At 49.6% G+C, this 17136-nt stretch overlaps 1 protein-coding gene across 1 annotated transcript in view; it reads left to right on the top strand.

The window, feature by feature from the left end:
• Positions 1-3955: 3955 nt before the first annotated feature.
• APC2 (APC regulator of Wnt signaling pathway 2) overlaps positions 3956-17136 on the top strand; it is a 46985-nt gene continuing 33804 nt past the window's right edge. The window contains exon 1 of the mRNA XM_028713535.2: positions 3956-4220. Within this exon, the coding sequence (XP_028569368.2) occupies positions 4167-4220 (54 nt within the window). The 5' untranslated portion in view covers positions 3956-4166. The remainder of the gene's footprint in view (positions 4221-17136) is intronic.

Consider the following 17136-nt stretch of genomic DNA (forward strand, 5'->3'; position numbering starts at 1 on the left):
GCAGTTAAGAGACCAGGAAATCTCTCCTGTGGGTATATTTTGATATAAACAAGGCAGTGACTTCAGCACTAGGGTGGAGATTCCTGTCCAAGTGAGTTTGAAGCAGTCGAGACAAAGGGAGGTGTGCTCAGTCGTCGTCTTCTTCAGAAACACCTGAAGGAAGGGTTGTTCTTTGCAGTTTGAAGTGGATATACAGCGGTACCTTGGTTTATGAACTTTATCCGTTCAGGAAGTCCATTCTGAAACCAAAGCATTCTGAAACCAAGGCGCGCTTTCCCATAGCAGCGGGGAACTCAATTTACAACAACAACAATCTTTATTACGGTCCAGAGACCCAACAAAGCAATACACAATTCATACAGCCTACCTCCAGGTTAAACAAGCATTTTGTTCAGAATATACAAATATTATTTACAAATAATGATAATATTTTATTTATACCCCGCCCTCCCCAGTTCAGAAAACCGGGCTCAGGACGGCTAACAACAAATTTAAACACTTAATCGATGCAACAAAAACCAGCATAAAATACAAAATAAAACATGAATAACAATAAATTCAGAATTCAAAAATCAATTTAGGGGGGAAATCCATCCAATAAACATTAGATGGTCACCAGGGCTAGCTGGCTAAATTAGCCCTATTTGGGCCAGCGAGGAGACCAGGGGAGAATTAGCTGTGGGATCCCAGAGCAGGTAATCTTCATAAAAAGGGGAGGGGGAGGGAAGGAAGTGGAATAAAAGATCAGGCTAAGTTCAGATTGAAAGCCAGGTGGAATAGCTCTGTCTTACAGGCCCTGCGGAAGGAGGTTAAATCCTGCAGGGCCCTGGTCTCATGGGACAGAGCATTCCACCAGGTTGGAGCCATCACTGAGAAGGCCCTGGCCCTGGTGGAGGATAATCTTGACTTCCTTAGGGCCTGGGACCACTAAACTATGATTATTCATGGGCCTTAAGGTCCTCTGCGGGGCATGAAATGGAACACTCAACAGGAAGCGAAACATGTTCTTATTCCAAGGCAAAGCTCACAAACCAAAACACCTGCTTCCGGGTTTGCAGGGTTCTTAATCCAAGTTGTTCATAAACGAAGCTGTTCTTAAACCAAGGTACCATTGTAAGTGTTTTGTTTCCTGGGCAGGCAAATGCAAATGCCAGCTTTGAACCTTGGAGGAACATCGGAAGAGCCCGGTTTATTTGTTTCGTAAAATTTATGAGTTAAAAAGGTAAAGGGACCTGTGACCATTAGGTCCAGTCGTGGCCGACTCTGGGGTTGCGGCGCTCATCTCGCTTTACTGGCCGAGGGAGCCGGCGTCCAGCTTCCGGGTCATGTGGCCAGCAGGACTAAGCCGCTTCTGGCGAACCAGAGCAGCGCACGGAAACGCTGTTTACCTTCCCGCCGGAGTGGTACCTATTTATCTACTTGCATTTTGACATGCTTTTGAACTGCTAGGTGGGCAGGAGCAGGGACCGAGCAATGGGAGCTCACCCCATCATTGCGGGGATTCGAACCCACAGCGCCACCCAAGTCCCTCATAAGTGTGGGCTGAAAGCAGGTTAAAACTCACACCAACTGTCAGGAGAGCGTGCAGGAGCCAGGCCCTGGGACCAGTAGGACTTTGCAGGACTGGGGCCTTCCTAAGTTTGTTCTGGAGAGGCAAGGTGCAGCCGCACAGGTGAGGCTGATTGGTAACTCACTGCACCTGGTGGCAAGAGCCGGGAAGGGATATAAGGTCAGCATTTCCCTTCGGCTCTTTGCCACAGCAACTCGTTTCCTGCCTTGCTGTGTTTGGCTCCTTGCTTCCTGGTCCTCGGCTCCTTGACTCCTTGCTACTCGACCCTCGGACCCCTGACTTTGTGACTCCTTGCTCTTCGACCCTCGGACCCTTGACTTTGTGACTCCTTGCTTCCTGACCCTCAGACCCTTGACTTCGTGACTCCTTGCTCCTCGACCCTCGGACCCTTGACTTCGTGACTCCTTGCTTCCTGACCCTCGGACCCTTGACTTCGTGACTCCTTGCTCCTCAACCCTCGGACCCCTGGCTTCGTGACTCCTTGCTCCTCAACCCTCGGACCCCTGACTTCGTGACTCCTTGCTCCTGGACCCTTGGACCCTTGACTTCGTGACTCCCTGCTTCCTGACCCTCGGACCCCTGGCTTCTGGACTCTCATTCCTGCTCCCACCCCGCCATCTTGCCCCTGGTCCCGAGGTCCTCAGCCGGGACTTCAATCGCCCATAGACGGGACCATGACACCGATTTTCTGAGCATCTGAGGAGGCTTGCCTAAACCCAAAAACGTTCGTAGCAGGCGCTGAAAAGAGCGCAGTGAAGGCTCAGCATCAAGTGGCAGGGAGTTCCAAAGTCAAAGTGCCGCCACGCGACAGGATCAAGTCCTTAGAAATGCGGAGCGGGCCTTTTGTGGCGCCTGCAGCGGGGGCGGCAGTTCCGCAGACTTTTCAAAGGTTGGTTGGGCAAATAAAGTGTCAGGCTGATCCCAAACGGGGGCCCCCTCTATTCTAGCACCCTGTTCTCACTGTGTCTGGCCAGATCCCCCCCAAGGAAAGCACCCCCCTCCGAGCAGGATCCGAGCGCAAGAGCAACACAGGGCACCCCTGTGGGGCTAGGGAGCCCAGTTCTGCCGCCCCTCGCCTGCAGAGCTGGCAGCCCCTCACCCTTTTTCAAACATCCTCCTCTCTCCTTGGGAGACCTCTGGGCATCCACAGCCGCCTTCCCTGCTCTCTGAGCTGCCCCAAAGAGAGGTGCCTCTTCACACTGCCCCACAGGGGCCTGGGTGGCACCCCCTGTCCAGCCCCAGAGGCACCATTCACCCACGGAGCTTGCAGCCAGGGCTGCTGCGACAAACAACCTCGCAAGCCTTGCGGAGGCAGAGATGCCAGAGGGCAACAGAGGAGGGAGCGAAGGAAAGAGGGGCAGAGGCCAGTGTTGACCATCATTCTGGGCACCCCAGGGTGGGTTAAAAGCCACTGGTCTATGCTGACCGCCGGCCCTTCCCCAGAGTTTTCAGGGAAGGGGCATTTTCAGGCTCACCTGGCGATGCTTTTGGCACAGGTGGGCGGGTATGACCCCTTCATGGATCCCTGCCTTGCCGTGGCGAAGGGGCTTGAATAACTCAGAGAAGCTATGAGCTATGCCGTGCAGGGCCACCCAAGATGGACAGGTCATTGTGGAGAGTTTTGACCAAACGTGATCCACCTGGAGCAGGAACCGGGTGCAAGCCACTCCAGTATCCCTGCCAAGAAAACTCCATGGACAAAGACAACAGGGATATAAAAGATGAGCCCCTCAGGTCGGAAGGCGTCCAACATGCTACAGAGGAAGAGCGGAGGACAAGTACAAGTAGATTCAGAGCTGATGAAGCGGCTGAGCCAAAGCTGAAAGGTCGCTCAGTTGCGGATATGCCTGGAAGCGAAAGGAAAGTCCGATGCTGTAAAGAAAAATATTGCATAGGAACCTGGAATGTAAGAACCATGAACCTGGGTAAGTTGGATGTGGTCAAAAATGAGATGGCAAGAATAAATATTGACATCCTGGGCATCAGTGAACTAAAATGGATGGGAATGGGTGAATTCAGTTCGGATGACCAATCCATTCTGAAGGAAATCAGCCCTGAGTGCTCACTGGAAGGACAGATCCTGAAGCTGAGGCTCCAAGCCTTTGGTCACCTCAGGAGAAGAGAAGACTCCCTGGAAAGACCCTGATATTGGGAAAGATGGAGGGCGCAAGGAGAAGGGGACGACGGAGGACGAGATGGTGGGACAGTGTTCTCGAAGCGACCAGCATGAGTTTGACCAAACTGTGGGAGGCAGTGGAAGACAGGAGGGCCTGGCGTGCTCTGGTCCAGGGGGTCACGAAGAGGCGGACACGACTAAACGACTAAACAACAACAACAACAAAGGACAGGTATGATTTGGAAAATAAAAATAAAATTTGCAGACTGCCTTGCAGCCTCCTCCTCCTCCTGCAATATTCTCTCGGCCACATTTTCCCCCCTAGCAACCCGATGGACTGACTCTGCACCGCTCCCTAGCGCTCGCTGGAGAGCGCTGCCGCCTCCGTCCTTGCCAGAGCGAGCCAGCCAAGCCCATCTGCATCCATCAGAGAGGGAGGGGAGAACCAGCGAAAGGGTGGCAGAGAATGCAGAGAACTACATGGGCTTGCTGTGGGTTCTGTCCTTCCTCCATTCCACCTTCTTCGGTGATGAGGTAAGGCTTTTTCCTTTCGCTGCCTTCCCTCTTAAGAGATGCACCTGCATTTTCCAATATGCTTTCTTTCCTGCTCTCAACCAATAGCTGTCGATGGCAAACAAAAAGCTTCAATCTGTTTGTGTTTGTGTGTTATTTTCCTAATGCAACCGCTGTCCCTCTCAGCTTGCGGGTTTATAAAACCAGGTACCAGCCCTTGGGGGGAACCGGGAGCCGCAAATGCAGGGTGCAAGCTGTGGAGGGTGGCAGGGACGGTTTTAATTTTGCAAGGTCCAGATTGCGGTTTCGAAGCCTGGGCTTGTTCACGATGCGGCGGTGTCCCCCGGACCCACAATCTCATTTCGGTTGTGCTACACCGGTGTGTATGTGTTTTAAACGATGGCCAATATTGTGCTTTGGTTGTTGCAACCTCCTTTGGTGAGAAATCGTTTGGCTGTCTGTCTGTCTGTCTGTCTCGCTGTCTATTTTTCCATCCATCTCGCGGTCGTGATTACAGACACACAAACACCTCCTCTTCGCAAAAGGGACGAGGGACGGGAATCTGTTTTTGTTGCCTAGCGATGACAACTCCAGACAAAGGTGTGTTGGCAGGCATTTGGGGATGCGAGAGGCAGTGTGTGTCTGTGTGTGTGTGTCTGTGTGTGTGTGTGTAGATTTGATGTGGGTCCAAAATGGAGCGCCATTTTCCCCAAGCGCCCCTTTCCAAAAGGCTAACGTCCACAGGGGAGGCAAAGGGAGAGAGGCCGAAAATGAACGTCTCCGAGTTTAGCCAAATGACACCAACGCCCTGGAAGAAAGAAAAAAAAACAAGCGAGCGTTCGGAATGGGTTTGCTGGATCCGTCCCAAAAAAACAGCCCATCTAATAGAGCGCTCTGTGTCCGGAAGTGGTTGGACACACGCCCTCTGGAAAAAACCTATGCAGACAACAAAGGCGGTAGAAGGAACGCCCCTGGTTTGCATCCCTGGCGTTTTTGCGGTAGACTGCCCTCGCCCAGGAGGCTCCATTTTGCTGTTGGAATGACTTTGCATGTTGTAAGGCTCAGAGCCAGGGATGTTTGGTGCACAATAATAAAACAACGTGTGCTCTTTCAATTCCATCAATTGCCTTATACGGAGTCGGTACCCCCGTGGTTCCACCTATCCCAGTGCTGTCCGCACGGACTGGCAGCAGCTGTCCGGTGGTTTCAGGCAGGGGGAACCATCTGCATGTCACGGGCCTTGCCTTAAAAAGAAAGCAAGATTCTAGTCCTCATCGCTTTGAACTACAAGGCCGAAATGAACAGAACGCTGCCTTAGACCATGGCTCCATCTAGTGCAATATTCCCCACACTGACTGGCAACAGCTCTCTAAGGTTTCAGGCAGGGGGGTGCCAAGCGTGGAACCTGCCATGGGCGCCCTGCCACTTAGCTAAAGCCTCTTTACATTTGCATTCAGTATATATAAAGAGGCAATCCTTAAACAATCCTGTATGATGTTTTTATTTATGCTGGAAGCCGCCAAGATTGGCTAGGGAAACCCCAGCCAGATGGGTGGGGTATAAATAAAATTAGTATTAGTATTAACAATATTAGACAGTATTATTATCATCCATATTTTTTGGTGGGAAGGGAGAGACAAAGACTTGCCTCAACCCATCCATTGTGAGTTCCAGACAGAGACAAGATTCGAACTCGGTGCTTGCCGGCTCTTAGCTCAATCTCTTGAGTCCTCGGTTCGGAACGGCGATCTGGTGCCATCCCCAAAGCAAACTGGTTTGTCTCCCATTCCTTTCCACCACCCCAAAGATAACTAACGCATTTTTCGCTCTATAAGTCTCACTTTTCCCCTCCTAAAAAGTAAGGGGAAATGTGTGTGCGTCTCATGGAGCGAATGCAGGCTGTGCAGCTATCCCAGAAGCCAGAACAGCAAGAGGGATTGCTGCTTTCACTGCGCAGAGATCCCTCTTGCTGTTCTGGCTTCTGAGATTCAGAATATTCTTTTTCTTATTTTCCTCCTCCAAAAACTAGGTGCGTCTTGTGGTCTGGTGCGTCTTATAGAGCGAAAAATATGGTAGATTCTACAGCAATCTCACCGGTTACTAAGCTGATCTCAGGCCAGGAGGTTGTCAGGCAAGCCTTTGTCCCAAGGTTAGAGTTACCTGCATGGACACTGTCCAGATTTGTGCTCACGTGAACTTCGAGGGGTTAGGAAGGGGTGGGATTTATTTTTTATTTCAGGGTGCGGAGAAAGAGAGGCTTGTGTTTGCTCTTTCCAGGAACTTTGGAAAGGACTTGTTGTTGTTGTTGTTGTTTAGTCGTTTAGTCGTGTCCGCCTCTTTGTGACCCCCTCGACCAGAGCATGCCAGGCCCTCCTGTCTTCCACTGCCTCCCGCAGTTTGGTCAAACTCATGCTGGTCTCTTCGAGAACACTGTCCCACCATCTCGTCCTCCGTCGTCCCCTTCTCCTTGTGCCCTACATCTTTCTCAACATCAGGGTCTTTTCCAGGGAGTCGTCTTTTCTCCTGAGGTGGCCAAAGTTTTGGAGCCTCAGCTTCAGGATCTGTCCTTCCAGTGAGCACTCAGGGCTGATTTCCTTCAGAATGGAGAGGTTTGATCTTCATGCAGTCCATGGGACTCTCAAGAGTCTCCTCCAGCACCAGAATTCAAAAGCATCCATTCTTCGGTGATCAGCCTCGCAGGCTATTTCACAAAGGCCAGTCCTTTCCAAGTATGGAAGTGAGAGCTGGACCATCAAGAAGGCTGATCGCCGAAGTATGGATGCTTTTGAATTATGGTGTTGGAGGAGACTCTTGAGAGTCCCATGGACTGCAAGAAGATCCAACCTCTCCATTCTGAAGGAAATCAGCCCTGAGTGCTCACTGGAAGGACAGATCCTGAAGCTGAGGCTCCAAGACTTTGGCCAACTCATGAGAAGAGAAGACTCCCTGGAAAAGACCCTGATGTTGGGAAAGATGGAGGGCACAAGGAGAAGGGGACGACGGAGGACGAGATGGTGGGACAGTGTTCTCAAAGCTACCAGCATGAGTTTGTCCAAACTGCGGGAGGCAGTGGAAGACAGGAGGGCCTGGCATGCACTGGTCCAGGGGGTCACGAAGAGGCGGACACGACTAAACAACAACAAGCTTGTCGGGACCCCCTTCCCCTTCCCCCTTCCTTCCCAGAATTGTTTCATTAATACGGTTTGGGGGGGGGTCTGTTTTACTCCTCCCACCATCATTTCCATGACCTTCTCCTCTTCCCCATCCTCCGGAGGGGAGCTCTAGGCAAAGCTGGGTACCAGTCAGGCCCGGTTGCCATGGTGACCCCATCCTCTGTGTGTGTGATGGGGGGAGCATCCTCCCATCTTCCTGCATCAAAGTGTTTGCATGTCGTGTCTGGGTCTGATGATATATTGATTCCTCTGCTCCCATCCAGCAATTGCATTGACCTTGCCTCCCAGATGTCAAACTGGGATATGTTTCCTCTTAGCAGGACACGAGAGGGAAGGTGGGAGGGGGCTGCTTCTGGGGGCTCGGATGCCCCCTCCTCTCTCCCCCCTGAGGCCGCTTTGTTTGCCAGAGTTGGGTTTCCTCTTTCTCGCCTCCCCTCCTTTAATCTCCTTCTGCGCCCTGGATCTTGACTGAAATTTCAATTAGCAGGAACTGGTAACAACAGCCTGTTTGTTTAACCCCCCTGGGGGGTTTGCAGGGTGTGAGTGTATGGGGGGGGGCGCAGCGGGAGAGACTAGCCCCTCTCCCCTTTCCCTGGAACATCTCCAGGCCCTAAAAGATTCAGGCATTTTTGTTGTTTTTTTTTCATTTTCAGGTCCTTTCCCTTTCCAATTTTGCTCAGTTTTTTCCCTCCTCTCCCTTCTTTTTTTCTTCCCCTTTCATTTAAATCCCCTCTCCCTTTTTTGCATTTTAATTCCCCTCCTCCTTTCCCACAAGATCTCCTCTAGATGTTTCTTCCTTTTCTGTTAAAAGTTATTTCCCCTCCTGTTAAAACAAAAAACCCAGGACAGCTTCCAACAATCCAAAACCAGTAGAACGGAGCAGAATAATAATAATAATAATAATAATAATAATAATAATAATAATAATAATAATAATAAATAATACGATAAAGCAGCTGAATAAATCCAAACTAGATCCAGATTGTTGTTGTTTAGTCGTTTAGTGGTGTCCGCCTCTTCGTGACCCCCTGGACCAGAGCACGCCAGGCCCTCCTGTCTTCCACTGCCTCCCCCAGTTTGGTCAAACTCATGTTGGCCGCTTTGAGAACACTGTCCCACCATCTCGTCCTCCGTCGTCCCCTTCTCCTTGCGCCCTCCATCTTTCCCAACATCAGGGTCTTTTCCAGGGAGTCTTCTCTTCTCCTGAGGTGGCCAAAGTCTTGGAGCCTCAGCTTCAGGATCTGTCCTTCCAGTGAGCACTCAGGGCTGATTTCCTTCCGAATGGAGAGGTTGGATCTTCTTGCAGTCCAGGGGACTCTCAAGAGTCTCCTCCAGCACCATAATTCAAAAGAATCCATTCTTCGGCGATCACCTTTCTTTATGATCCAGCTCTCCAGATCCAGATTAGATCAGATTTAATTCCTTTAGGATATTTTCTCTCTCTCCTTCTTGCTCTCTCTCTTTCCTTTCATCTTAATGATTCCTGCTCTTTGTTTTTCACTAACTTAGTTCTTTTGTTTTGATGCTCCTCCTTTCTCTTTGGGGCCCCCGTGTCCAGCTTTCACAGAATCATGGAATGGGGGACCCCCAAAGGCCATCCAGCCGAACCCCCGGGGCAGTACAGAAATCACAGCTGAAGACTCCGTGAGAATTGGCCGTCCAAATTCTGTTTGGAATCTTCCAGTAAAGGACACTCTGCCCCTTTCTGAGTCCAGTCTACTGCTGAATGGCCCTTAGCCTCAGAAAGTTCTTTCCTAATGTTTCGTTGGAATCTCCTTTTTTTTGTCACTTGAAGCCATTGGATCTGGTCCCTCCCTCTGGACTCAGAGTAGATCCCTTGAAATGAAAGAATATGACTAACCGTAACAGCACTAGCTAGGTTTAGCCTTGGTGAAATCTTCCTTCCTTCCTTCCTTCCTTCCTTCCTTCCTTCCTTCCTTCCTTCCTTGCTTCCTTCCTTCCTCTCTCACCCTTCCTTCCTTCCTTCCTTCCTTCCTTCCTTCCTTCCTTCCTTCCTTCCTTCCTTCCTTCCTCTCTCACCCTTCCTTCCTTCCTTCCTTCCTTCCTTCCTTCCTTCCTTCCTTCCTTCCTTCCTTCTTCTCTTTCTCTCTCTCTCTCAGCTTCAGTTTTCTGCACACCACTTAGAAATATTTTTACTCTACTGAGCCAGTATAGAAAGTAAACATTCCATCAATATATGCTTATTTTGGGGGGACTTTAAATGACCCCCCACAGCCCTAAATATTTGATTATGTTGATCGACGTTAAGGCATTGCTTAACAAACTATTGCTTTAACACTGAACAATGCAATGTTTCCATTTAACATTTTTTTTAAGCAATAAAAAAAACCCCCACAATCCTGGGAATTGTAGTTCCCCCGCTCACAGAGCTACAATTCCCGGTACCCTTACCAAGGACAGTTTTCTAGTGTCCTTTGATGAGGGAAGCAATAATGTAGAAGCAAATCAGAGGCATTACGGTTTTCTGAAAGCAAAAGCAAACCAATCGATAGTGTCTAACGTCAGAGATCCATTTAAATTAATGGGCAGGCCTAGGTCAATTTCAATAGGTCTACTCTGAGTCGGATAACCCTTTTACTTTGTGTGCTGTTTTAATGCCCTTCTGTTTAATATACACTTCCTCCCCTCCTGTTCTGTAATTTCATTTTAACGCTCGTGATTTTCTTCTTTTAACTCTCCCAGTGTTTTCCTCTTTCATCTAATATGACGCGTTAGATATGTGACGCTGGCTTGGCCCGGGGGTGACAGATGGGATCTCCTTCCAGGCTGTTAATCTCCCCAGAACATCTGGGTTGATAACTAAGACCCCTGAGATTGTAGTTTAATATGTTCACTTGATCTGCTCCCCAGCCACAAATTTAATTCCAAATTCTGCATTTTGGCAGGGAGATGTAAGGCACAAATGCCCCTATCAATTTATTTATTTATTGGTTGGGGGAGGAGAAGGGGGAAGTCTCTCCTGATCCTTTTGAATCTCAAAACCTGGGTGCTTTTGCAGTACGCTTCCGAGCACAATTCAAAGGGTTGGTGCTGACCTTGAAAGCCCTAAACGGTCCAGGCCCAGTATACCTGAAGGAGTGCCTCCAGCCTGGACACCGGGGTCCATCTCCTGAGGGTCTTCTGTCAGTTCCCTCCCTGCGAGAAGTGAGTTTACAAGGAACGAGGCAGAGGGCCTTCTCGGTGGTGGCGCCCGCCCTGTGGAACACCCTTCCATCAGATGTCAAGGAGATAAACAACTATCTGACTTTTAGAAGACATCCGAAGGCAGCCCTGTTTAGGGAAGTCTTTAATGTTTGAAGTTTTATTCTGTTTTCAATGTTTTGTTGGGAGCTGCCCAGAGTGGCTGGGGAAACCCAGCCAGATGGGCAGGGTAGAAATAATAAATTATTATTATTAGGGGATGACCTCTCCAAAACTCACAATTCCTTTTTTTAAGCTGAGAACAATGAGGACTGGAATCTTGCTTTCACTTGAAGAGAAGGGCCACGGCCCCTCTACCCCCTTAATCCTGAATTTATTTTACTCTTATGTAGGATTTGCCAAAAGGAAGCTTTTAATGTTTGATGTTTTGGTGTGTTTTTAATATCCTGTTGGGAGCTGCCCAGAGTGGCTGGAGAAACCAGATGGGCAGGGTATAAATCATCATCATCATCATCATCATCATCATCATCATCATCATCATCATCATATTACAATGGTTAAAATAACAACAACAACAATAGCACAATGCCACTCCAACCCAAATCCTCTAATTCTTCGCCAGAGTTTTGGCATGCAAGAATCTGCCTTGTACGCAGAGTCAGACCTTTTGATTCTTCTGGGTCAGAGAAGGGACGATCCCATCACCCTTGTCCAGTCGATTCAACCTGGGATCTTCTGCATGCAAGGCAGCTGACCAGCCCTTGAATTTACAGCACTTGTCAATTACTGTTGTTGAGTCGTTTAGTCATGTCTGCCTCTTCGTGACCCCCTGGACCAGAGCACGCCAGGCCCTCCTGTCTTCCACTGCCTCCCGCAGTTTGGTCAAACTCATGCTGGTAGCTTCGAGAACACTGTCCCACCATCTCGTCCTCTGTCGTCCCCTTCTCCTTGCGCCCTCCATCCTTCCCAACATCAGGGTCTTTTCCAAGGAGTCTTCTCTTCTCATGAGGTGGCCAAAGTATTGGAGCCTCAGCTTCAGGATCTGTCCTTCCAGTGAGCACTCAGGGCTGATTTCCTTCCGAATGGAGAGGTTGGATCTTCTTGCAGTCCATGGGACTCTCAAGAGTCTCCTCCAGCACCAGAATTCAAAAGCATCCATTCTTTGGCCATCAGCCTTCTTATGGTCCAGCTCTCACTTCCATACATCACTACTGGGAAAACCAGAGCTTTAACTATACGGACCTTTGTCGGCAAGGTGATGTCTCTGCTTTTTAAGATGCTGTCTAGGTTTGTCATCGCTTTTCTCCCAAGAAGCAGGCGTCTTTTAATTTCATGGCTACTATCACCATCTGCAGTGATCATGGAGCCAAAGAAAGTAAAATCTCCCACTGCCTCCATTTCTTCCCCTTCTATTTGCCAGGAGGTGATGGGACCAGTGGTTTAAAAATCCATCCCCTCTTCCCAGGGAACTTTGGGAACAGGGATCTCCCAAATGCTCTCAGCACTCAGACCAAACTACAGTTCCCATGATGAATTGAGGGGGAAACCTTGGCTGTTCAAAGAGGGGCAAGACTGTTTTAAATTTATAGTGCAGATGAACCTTAGGGATATTTGATGCCTGCTCTGTCCAGGGTGCTGAAAGAATTCTAGCTCATCCCCCTTGAACTCTGCAGACTTTGAAGGACTTGCAAAAAGCCGCCCAAATGGAAATTCGCCCTGCCCTGTTTCTATGGACCCCCTGTTGTTGTTTTTTAACTATATATTTATGGGGTGCCAACACAGCTGTTGCAATCGGTGGGTCCCTGCCCAAAAGGATCCAGGAGTCTTGGTTGACCACAAACTTGACATGAGCCAACAGTGTGACGCGGCAGCTAAAAAAGCCAATGCAATTCTGGGCTGCATCAATAGGAGTATAGCATCTAGATCAAGGGAAGTAATAGTGCCACTGTATTCTGCTCTGGTCAGACCTCACCTGGAGTACTGTGTCCAGTTCTGGGCACCACAGTTCAAGAAGGACACTGACAAACTGGAACGTGTGCAGAGGAGGGCAACCAAAATGGTCAAAGGCCTGGAAACGATGCCTTATGAGGAACGGCTAAGGGAGCTGGGCATGTTTAGCCTGGAGAAGAGGAGGTTAAGGGGCGATATGATAGCCATGTTCAAATATAAAAGGATGTCATATAGAGGAGGGAGAAAGGTTGTTTTCTGCTGCTCCAGAGAAGCGGACACGGAGCAATGGATCCAAACTACAAGAAAGAAGATTCCACCTAAACATTAGGAAGAACTTCCTGACAGTAAGAGCTGTTCGACAGTGGAATTTGCTGCCAAGGAGTGTGGTGGAGTCTCCTTCTCTGGAGGTCTTTAAGCAGAGGCTTGACAACCATATGTCAGGAGTGCTCTGATGGTGTTTCCTGCTTGGCAGGGGGTTGGACTCGATGGCCCTTGGGGTCTCTTCCAACTCTGATTCTATGATTCTATTCTAATGTAGGCCCATTGAAAGGGAATGAGCTGGGTCCTTCCAACGTGTCTACTCTGAATCCAATCCAGTAGGACACTACGTGTGGTCTTCGCAAAGGGGTTGGTGACTTTAATTTGCCTGCAGCTTAAAATAACTGAAGTGGGGAGGGTTGGTGATCTGAGAGAGATCTCTGGGATCTAGAGTTTCCCTGGCACTCGGAGGAGGTGTGAATGGTTGGTTGACAGCTGCCTGGAGCCAAAATCTTTCCCCAGGAGCCTTTATGACATTAATTCATAATGAATAGTCAGTCTTAAAATAGACTTGACCTCCAATGACTATCTCAGTTTTCTACATTTTTCTTTTAGAGGGTTGGAACCTCACGCACACACACTAAAAAGAAGGAAATTTTGCTTTTCTTCTTTGGCGATCCCTCGTAGCCGAGTAAGATTGTCTTCCATGAACACGGTTTTAACAATGAGTCCGTAAGTGACTGTGGAGGTCAATTCTGGATCCACACATCCTTCCACAGTGGGGACATTGGTTTCCGGGCGGGAGTTGATCATGGCGAGGGTTTGCCAAGCGTGCCTTCCTCTTAGCGCATTTCTCCCTTGCGTCCTGAGTTCGAGTGTCTTCAAAGCCTACAACGCCTTTGGTAAAGGCTGTTCTCAAACTAGAGTGCTCACAGGCCAGTGTTTCCCAGTTGTCGGTGTTTATACTACATTTTTTTTAAAGATTTGCCTTGAGAGGGTCTTTGAACCTCTTTTGTTGACCGCCAGCATTACGCATAGTGATGTATGGAAGTGCCGAAGAATGGATGCTTTTGAATTCTGGTGCTGGAGGAGCCACGTTTAGTTGTGTCCGACTCTTTGTGACCCCATGGACCAGAGCACGCCAGGCACTCCTGTCTTCCACTGCCTCCCGCAGTTTGGTCAAACTCATGCTAGTAGCTTTGAGAACACTGTCCAACCATCTCGTCCTCTGTTGTCCCCTTCTCCTTGTGATCTTTCCCAACATCAGGGTCTTTTCCAGGGAGTCTTCTCTTCTCCTGAGGTGGCCAAAGTCTTGGAGCCTCAGCTTCAGGATCTGTCCTTCCAGTGAGCACTCAGGGCTGATTTCCTTCAGAATGGAGAGGTTTGATCTTCCTGCAGTCCATGGGACTCTCAAGAGTCTCCTCCAGCACCAGAATTCAAAAGCATCCATTCTTCGGCGATCAGCCTTCTTGATGGTCCAGCTCTCACTTCCATACATCACTACTGGGAAAACCAGAGCTTTTACTATATGGACCTTTGTTGGCAAGGTGATATCTCTGCTTTTTAAGACGCTGTCTAGGTTTATCATTGCTTTCCTCCCAAGTAGCAGGCGTCTTTTAATTTCGTGGCTGCTGTCACCATCTGCAGTGATCATGGAGCCCAAGAAAGTAAAATCTCTCACTGCCTCCATTTCTTCCCCTTCCATTTGCCAGGAGGTGATGGGAGAAAGGGGTTCTAATAGAGTCTATATCATGCGTTCAAAGCACACCCAATGGATATCCTTTAAAGCCCAGGCATTTAGAAAGTTCGTAGGGGTTTTAATTTGTTTCAGTCTGTTTTTAGCCTGTACACTTTAACTTAAGGGTGCGATTTTATTTTATTTTTGTGAGACTCTTATTCTCTTATCCTTTTTCGTCGTTCACTCGGAGGGCTTTCGGTGTATGTGGGTTTTACGGTATATAATAAATACGACCTCCCCTACGCACACAAAGAACCATGGGAACTGTAGTTTCCCCACCCACCCCTTCGGAGGAAGCTGCCATTTGCAGCGCCTGGGACAAAACTACAGTTTCCAGGATCCTTTGGACAAAAACCGATGCGCTGGGATGTGCTTTCGATGTATGGCGCAAATTAAAATCTTGGCCAGCGAGGGCAGGGGGACGTCTGCCACCCGTTATTTTCTCTGCCACCTCCCCCCACCCCACTTAAAAAAAATAAATCTGAGCTCCTGAGTCAAAACCAGCTCAAAATGGAAGGCTGGCTTCTCCAATTCAGCTGTGATTATTTTTAAAGATGGGGCATATCATTATCTATCTATCTATCTATCTATCTATCTATCATCTATCATCTATCTATTTATTTGGAGGAGGGGGATACAGAGAAAGAGCGACTCTCTCTCTCTCTCTCTCTCTCTCTCTGTGTGTGTGTGTGTGTGTGTGTGTGTGTGTGTGTATATATATCCATCATCTTGGAAGCCATTGGCTGTCGCCATGGTTACACAAGAGCATGTTCTGGGCTGCTATTGGCTGGTGCCAGCCCTCTGTTGCTTTCCTCCCCATCTTATTCCCCCCTCCCTTTAAAAAAAAACCCATTTATCTCTGATTTATTCACTGTATGGGACAAGTCACTAGGGACTCGCTTTCCAATGCAAGATGAATGAGGCTTTGAAGAAAGGTAGCTAGCCTTTTGTCTCCGTGGGGGCGGGGAAGGAAGGAAAGGTTATTTATTTATTTTGAGGCCTCCCAGCCCCCTCCCCAACTCCTCCCCCCCTCTCTCTGATTTTAAAAGGGCAAATTCCACTCACCCAACCACCCACTCCCCGAATCTGTCTCCTCTGCAAAATGAAAACACGGTGCATTTAAAGAAGGGGAGGGGGCTTCACCGTGGTACGTGGTTCTGGAATAAGTGGGTGGGGACCCTGGGTGATGCTGCAAAACTGCTCCCCGGGGGTGATTCGAGGCGGCCGGAGGGCGACCACCTCCAAAAAAAAACCCCAAAAGGGTTTCGGTTTTGTTTATAAGGCCTCGTTTCCAAGGCATTGGTGTACCCCATGGTTAGAGCTCTGTGCTGATAACGGCAAGGTTGGAGGTTCGATCCCTGTTGAAGACAGCTGCCTATTCCTGCATTGCAGAGGTTGGGCTAGATTAATAATAATATTATTATTATAATAATATATTTATTATTTGTACCCCGCCCATCTGGCTGGGTCTCCCCAGCCACTCTGGGCGACTTCCAACAAAGACCAAAAATATACTAAGATGTCACACATTAAAAACTTCCCTGAACAGGGCTGCCTTCAGATGTCTTCTGAATGTCAGGTAGTTGTTTATCTCTTTGACAGCTGATGGGAGGGCGTTCCACAGGGCGGGCGCCACCACCGAGAAGGCCCTCTGCCTGGTTCCCTGTAGCTTTGCTTCTCGCAGCGAGGGAACCGCCAGAAGGCCCTCGGAGCTGGACCTCAGTGTCCAGGCAGAACGATGGGGGTGGAGACGCTCCTTTGGGTATACTGGACTGAGGCCGTTTAGGGCTTTAAAGGTCAGCACCAACACTTTGAATTGTGCTTGGAAACGTACTGGGAGCCAGTGTAGGTCTTTCAGTGTGGTCTCGGCGGCCGCTCACAATCACCAGTCCAGCTGCCGCATTCTGGATTAATTGCAGTTTCCAGGTCACCTTCAAAGGCAGCCCCACGGAGAGTGCATTGCAGTAGTCCAAGCGGGAGATAACCAGAGCATGCACCACTCTGGCGAGACAGTCCGCAGGCAGGGAGGGTCTCATCCTGCGTACCAGATGGAACTGCCCTGGGCACAGAATTGACCTGCGCCTCCACGGACAGCTGTGAGTCCAAAATGACTCCCAGGCTGCGCACCTGGTCCTTCAGGGGCACAGTTGCCCCATTCATCCGTGCGGAAGGTGGCAGGTTCAAACCCTGGCATCTCCAAGTAGGGTTGGGGACGCTGCCCCCCCCCCCCCGCACAAAACTCTGGCGAGCTGCTGCCAGCCAGTGCAGACAGCATGGACCTCGATGGACCAGGCATGAGGTGGTCCTGCGAATTCGCTCTAGGAGCACGTGCGTGCGTCTGTGTAGCTGCCGCTGCTCAGCTCGGGAGAATCAGCGTCCGATGCCCACACACGCGTGTGACAGCTCTGCCATGTGCTTGCTGGGCCCTGGGCAGAGGCACATGGATCTGTGGGCATAGAGACGCGAGGTGGGCAGCCGCAGACCCCCAGCCCGGCCGCTGGTTTGCAGAGAGCAGCTGCCACAGCCTTCGCTTCAACTCCCTTCTCCCTCGGAAATCCTTGCACCGATAAATCGTTGTCGCTGCCCTGGGGGGAAGGGCCCACAATCTGGACTCTGTTGACAGCGAGTGCCATCTCCTAGCTGAGTCCTTCTCAAA

Source organism: Podarcis muralis, chromosome 18, assembly GCF_964188315.1.
Source record: "Podarcis muralis chromosome 18, rPodMur119.hap1.1, whole genome shotgun sequence".
NCBI lineage: Eukaryota > Metazoa > Chordata > Lepidosauria > Squamata > Lacertidae > Podarcis > Podarcis muralis.